We start from the raw sequence: 6,217 nt of genomic DNA on the forward strand, positions 1-6,217 counted from the left end.
GTGGGTGTGGGGGGCTGTGTGGCGATGGGAGGCTGTGCCGGGGTGGGGGGTGTGAGGCTCTGCAGGGTGTGGGAGACTGCGTGGAGCTGGCTTCGCAGCGCTCACCTTCAGCACCAGGAGCTGGAGCATCCTCCTGGCGCCGGAGGGCAGATGGGCCCCCTCGCCCTGGAAGTCCCCTGCCGTCACGGGCGAGGCTGGCCGCGTCCGCCCCCGCCAGGCCCCCGCCGCGAGTGCTTTCCTTCCCTCCACGTTTAGCGCCTCGGTCCCCCGTGGCAGGTGCCCCACACTCCTTGTCCCCAGGAGCCCTCGCGGACCCCGGGGTCGGCCCGAGGCGACGCGCTCCGTCCTGGCAGTGACACAGCCCCTCGCTCGGGGCTCCCTGCCTGCCTGGCCTCGGGCCTCCCGCACCGACCGGATGCCCGCGCACGCCGAGCAGGCCTTAAGGCGTCGTAGACCACGTGGTCCACCCAACCGCCCAACAACGCCCTGCACAGCGCCACGCGGTGGCCGGGAGGACTGATGGGCCGAGGCCCCAGGAGGCCCGGCTTGGGGTAGCGTGATTCGCTCATTTGCCGCTGGCAGGAACCCCCAGGCCCCAAGGACACTCGCCTGTTCCTGGGAGGGATAGAGGGGCCGCGTGCGGCTGAGTCCGTTGGAAACCACCTTTGCAAAATTGTAACTGAGGAAATTGTGATGGTGAAAGAAATCAGACCTAACCAACTCCATCTTGCTTCTAATTTAAGCTGTCCTTGTTTATGCCTGGGCGGAAGCCCGACTAACTTTGGGAAGGAATTCAGTCCATGGTTTGACTCTGAAACAAAATTGATAAAAGCCTGTGAACCCTGAAAATATGAGACAGGTGTCAGTTCATTCAGAGAGTTTATTTTGCCGGCAGGGCGAGGTGGCTCAGGCCTGTAATCCCAGCACTTTGGGAGGCCGAGGCGTGCGGATCACCTGATAAGGTTAGAAGCTGGAGACTAGCATCGTCAACATGGTGAAACCCCGTCTCTACTAAAAATAGAAAAATTAGCCAGGCATGGTGGCCCATGCCTGGAATCCCAGTTACTTGGGAGGCGGAGGCAGGAGAATCGCTTGAACCTGGGAGGCGGAGGTTTCAGTGAGCTGAGATCGGGCCACGGCACCCCAGCCTGGGGGACAGAGCAAGGCTCTGTCCCAAAAAATAAAAATAAAAAAATTCACCAAGGTTGAGGACATGCGCCCCTGACACAGGAAGTCCTAATGACATTTGCCAGAGGTGGTCGGGGCACAGCTTGTGTTAAAGTTGGAGGGTGTCCAGGTTCTTGGTGTCTTGAAGAAAGAATCTGACAAAACGCACACACAAAGCAAGGAAGGAATGAAGGGTTTTATTGAAAAAGTACACTCCACAGCACGGGAGCGGACCTGAGCATAGGGGCTCAAAGTCTCCGTTACAGAATTTTTGTGAATTTAAATACTCTCTGCTTGGAGTATGCCCGATGTAAATGAAGACGGTGAAGTAAAGTTATGAAGTCATTTGCTGGGTGTATGCCCTATGGAGACGATATTTCCCGTTATAGCTGAAGTGTGAATCGGCCTTATGTTCCCTACCTCCAGACCCTATTTTCCTGCCTCACTTGGTTTTATACATTTTAGGGAAGCATGAGACAACAATCCTTGGATCAGCTCAGTGGATCAGCTGACACCACCCACACCGATAATCTGCTTCAACCTGTTCTGCCGTCCCAACCAGGAACAGACAACAGCAAGAAAAACTCGGACAACCTCTGATTCCATCTTCAACCTGGCCAATCAGCACTCCCCACTTCCCAAGCTCCTGCCCGCCCAATTGTCTTTAAAAACTCTGTTCCTTGAATACTCGGAGAGATTGATTTGAGTAATAATAAAACTCCAGTCTCCCGCACAGCCGGCTCTGCATGAATTACTTTCTCCATTGCAATTCCCTGTCTTGATAAATTGGCTCTGTCTAGGCAGTGGGCAAGGTGAACCCATTAGGTGGTTACAAGTTCATCATTTTATTTTCAAAGAGACAGGGTATGGCTCTGTTGCACACACTGAAGTGCAGTGGCACAATCATGGCTCACTGCAGCCTTGAATTCCTGGGCTCAGTTGATCCTCCAGCTTCAGCCTCTCAAGTAGCTGGGACTACAGGCACGCACCACCACGCCTGGAAAATTTTTAAATTTTTTTGTAGAGATGGGGTCTCACTGTGTTGCCCAGGCTGGTCTCGAACTCCTGGGCTCACGCCATCCTCCCGCCTCAGCCCCCTGAGCAGCTAGGATTACAGGCATGAAGCACCATGCCAGGCCCTCAGTTGGTCCTTGTTGCCTGCCAGGGGGCCCCTGTCTTCCTGCTTTCTCTAGTCCAGCCCACACCTGTTAAATGCTGTGAGCTGGAAGCCCTGGTGGCAAGGAAGAGTCCTGGTCAGCCACGAATCCCTGGGTCTTCGTGGCCTCCTGGCAACATTTCCACTTGATCTGCACCTTCTGGAAAGGTTCCTGGTCCTGGGTTTCTTCCCAGCTGCCCTTCAACTGGCAGGGCTCTCCGAGTCGAAATGAGTTAATTTGCTAGTAAGGGAACTAGCAAGATGTCAAAAGACTGCAACAGTTGGAGAGAGCATGGAAATTGTGGAGTTATATATTTGGGGAACAGAATGCTCACGTAAGCATGTAGTTCTATAAGAAAACTGGATTGCACGAGGTCCCACAGATAACATGCACTTAAACTCTCAGGCAGGATGGTTGGAGAGGAAAGGTGTGTAGCTGCCAGTCGGGAGAAAAACACAGCTGCAAGTGCATGATGTTCACCTGTTCCTGAAATTAGGTTGACAAGGCCTCACCTTCAATCAAGGCACCTGGTATGGCCAACTCACCTGAAAGCTCAAGACCTCGCCAAAAAGAGATGGAAAACGACAGGACCTGATTTAAACAGGAGGTCCTGGCTGGGCGAGGTGGCTCAGGCCTGTAATCCCAGCACTTTGGGAGGCTGAGGTAGGTGGACCACTTGAGGTCAGGAGTTCAAGACCAGCCTGGCTAATACGGTGAAGCCCTGTCTCTACTAAAAATATAAAAATTAGCCAGGCATGGTGACCGGCACCTGTAATTCCAGCTGCACAGGAGGCTGAGGCAGGAGAATTGCTTGAAGCAAGGAGGCAGAGGTCGCAGTGAGCTGAGATCATGCCACTGCACTCCAGCCTGGGCAACACAGTGAGACTCCATCTCAAAAAATGTATATAATAAAATAAAATAAACAGGAGGTCTTGTAGCCAGGTGCAGTGACATGTGCCTGTAGTCTCAGCTACTTGGGAGGATGAGATGGGAGGATCCCTTGCCAGGAGTTGGAGCCCAGCCTTGGCAACATAGCAAGACCCCATCTTAAACAGAAAGTCCCAAAACAGTTCCCAATCCACAAAGATGGATAATACAGACTTCTCCCAGTTCTTGGTTTGGAGAGACCCTTTTTTCTTTGACTAGATCCTGTGCTACAGTTCTGTATTTCCCAATCGTTTTACAACATGGCTCACAGAAAATGGAAATATTTGTATATTACACTCCCACAGTCAAAACACTCACTGCCCTGGGGGTCCAGTCACCCAGTCTCCCCAAGGTTGAAAGGGGTCCACATTTATACTGTAACCTGCCCTCCTCCAACCCTGGCGCTAGCAGAAAACACTTTTTTTTTTTTTTTTTTTTGAGACGGAGTCTCACTCTGTCGCCCAGGCTGGAGTGCGGTGGCCGGATCTCAGCTCACTGCAAGCTCCGCCTCCCGGGTTCACGCCATTCTCCTGCCTCAGCCTCCCGAGTAGCTGGGACTACAGGCGCCCGCCACCTCACCCGGCTAGTTTTTTGTGTTTTTCAGTAGAGATGGGGTTTCACCGTGTTAGCCAGGATGGTGTCGATCTCCTGACCTCGTGATCCACCCGTCTCGGCCTACCAAAGTGCTGGGATTACAGGCTTGAGCCACCGCGCCCGGCCAGAAAACACTTTTTTACAGATGCGCAAGGCTTCCTTTTTCTTCGCCCTGTCTCATGGTGCTGATTTTTTTTTTTTTTTTTTTTGAGACAGGGTCTTGCTCTGTTGCCCAGGCTGGTGTGGAGTGGCGCAATCTTATCACTACTCACTGCAGCCTCTATCTCCTGGGTTCAAGTGATCTTTCCACCTCAGCCTCCTGAGGAGATGAAACTCTAGGGGTGCACCACTATACCCAGCTGTTTTTTTGTTGTGTTTTTTTTTTTTTTTTTTTTGAGGCAGTCTCGCTCTGTCGCTCAGCTTGGAGTGCAGTGGTGCGATCTTGGCTCACTGCAACCTCCACCTCCTGGGTTCAAGCGATTCTTCACCTCAGCCTCCCAAGTAGCTGGGACTACAGCCATGTGCCACCACACCCAGCTCATTTTTGTATTTTTAGTAGAGATGGGGTTTACTATATTGACCAAGCTGGTCTCAAACTCCTGACCTTGTGATCCACCCACCTCAGCCTCCCAAAGTGCTGAGATTACAGGTGTAAGCCACCATGCCCAGCCCACCCAGCTAATTTTGAATTTTTTTTTATAGAGACGTGGTCTTCTTATGTTGCCTAGGCAGGTCTTGAACACCTGGGCTCAAATGATTCTTCCACCTTGGCCTCCCAAAGTGTTGGGATGATAGGTGTGAGCCGCCATGCCCTGCTGAATTTTGTTTTTAACTTTAAAAATATTTCTGGCCCAGCACAGTGGCTCACATCTGTAATCCCAGCACTTTGGGAGGCTGAGGCAGGTGGATCACTTGAGGTCAGGAGTTCAAAACCAGCCTGGTCAAATGGCAAAACCCCGTCTCTACTAAAAGTACAAAAATTAGCCAGGTGTGGTGATTCACGCCTGTAATCCCAGCTACCTGGGAGGCTGAGGCAGGAGAATCACTTGAACCCAGGAGGCAGAGGTTGCAGTGAGCCAAGATCGTACCACTGCACTCTAGCCTGGGCAACGAAGTGAGAATGTGTCTCAAAAAAAAAAAAAAAGAAAAGGAAAAGAAAAGAAAAACTGTGTGTCATAAATGCCATCAACATCAGCAATCTGAGTTCTAAAACAGTATTAATTTTTCAGCTCATATTATTTGGGGTTACGGGGTATGGGCAAGGTACTGCTATAGGTATGAGGTCATGTGACAAGTCTCCCAAAAGGAATTCTTGGAAGGAGACAAGGTTCATTCAGATTAAAAACAACAACATACAGGCCAGGTGCAGTGGCTCACACCTGTAATCCCAGCACTCTGGGAGGCTGAGGTAGGTGGATCACTTGAGGTCAGAAGTTCAAGACCAGCCTGGCCAACACGGTGAAGCCCCATCTCTGCTAAAAATACAACCATTAGCCAGGCGCAATGGCACATGCCTGTAATCCCAGCTACTCAGAAGGCTGAGGCAGGAGAATCGCTTGAACCCAAGAGGCAGAGGTTGCAGTGAGCCGAAAGCACGCCACTGCACTCCAGCCTGGACAACAATGTGAGACTCCATCTCAAAAAAAAAAAAACCAAACAAACAAACAAAAAACAAAACAAAGCATACATGAGGGAAACGTGGTGTGAAAAAGATCTTTTCTATGAAGAAAAACCAGTCATATTACTTTATGATGACATCTTCTAATATCACCCACTGAGCCATGGCAACTCCAGTGAAGAGGGAGTTGGCCGTGGCACTAACCAGCTGCGTTTCTGTTTTTTCACTGGCAAAATCATGGTGTTCACTGAGGTCCCTTCTAGCAGCAACATTCTAGTAAACTTTGAGAGTCAAAAGACAAAGCAAGGCTGGGCATGGTGGCTCATGCCTATGATCCTGGGCACCTTGGGAGGCTGAGGCAGGCAGATCACCTGAGGTCAGGAGTTCAAGACCAACCTGGCCAACATGGTGAAACTCCATCTCTACTAAAAATACAAAAATTAGCTGGGTGTGGTTGCAGGTGCCTATAGTCACAGCTACTTGGGAGGCTGAGGCACGAGAATTGCTTGAACTCAGGAGGTGGAGGTTGCAATGAACTGAGATTGCACCACTGCACTCCAGCCTGGGCAGCAGAGTGAGACTCTATCTCAAAAAACAAATCAAAAGACAACAATAATTTTTGTAGACTTTGTTTTTGTTTTTTTGAGACAGAGTTTTCCTCTTGTCACCCAGACTGGAGTGCAATCTGGGCTCACTGCAACCTCCGCCTCCCGGGTTCAAGCGATTCTCCTGCCTCAGCCTCCCAAGTAGCTGG

The 6,217-nt window shown here is 50.9% G+C and overlaps 1 protein-coding gene and 1 long non-coding RNA gene across 4 annotated transcripts in view; one reads left to right on the forward strand and one right to left on the reverse strand.

The window, feature by feature from the left end:
* TDRD12 (tudor domain containing 12) overlaps window positions 1–738 on the reverse strand; it is a 103,360-nt gene extending 102,622 nt beyond the window's left edge. For all 3 annotated transcript variants that reach the window (XM_003915285.4, XM_009194091.3, XM_009194090.3), the window contains exon 1: window positions 106–738. In XM_003915285.4, coding sequence (XP_003915334.4) covers window positions 106–726 — 621 coding nt within the window. In that variant the 5' untranslated portion in view covers window positions 727–738. The remainder of the gene's footprint in view (window positions 1–105) is intronic.
* A 136-nt stretch (window positions 739–874) lies between these two features.
* LOC108583264 lies at window positions 875–1,900 on the forward strand. Its single transcript, XR_001897685.2, has 2 exons — window positions 875–962; window positions 1,633–1,900. It is a non-coding gene; the product is annotated as an uncharacterized LOC108583264 (long non-coding RNA).
* The last annotated feature ends 4,317 nt before the right edge of the window (window positions 1,901–6,217 follow it).

The sequence above is a fragment of the Papio anubis genome, chromosome 20, assembly GCF_008728515.1.
Source record: "Papio anubis isolate 15944 chromosome 20, Panubis1.0, whole genome shotgun sequence".
NCBI lineage: Eukaryota > Metazoa > Chordata > Mammalia > Primates > Cercopithecidae > Papio > Papio anubis.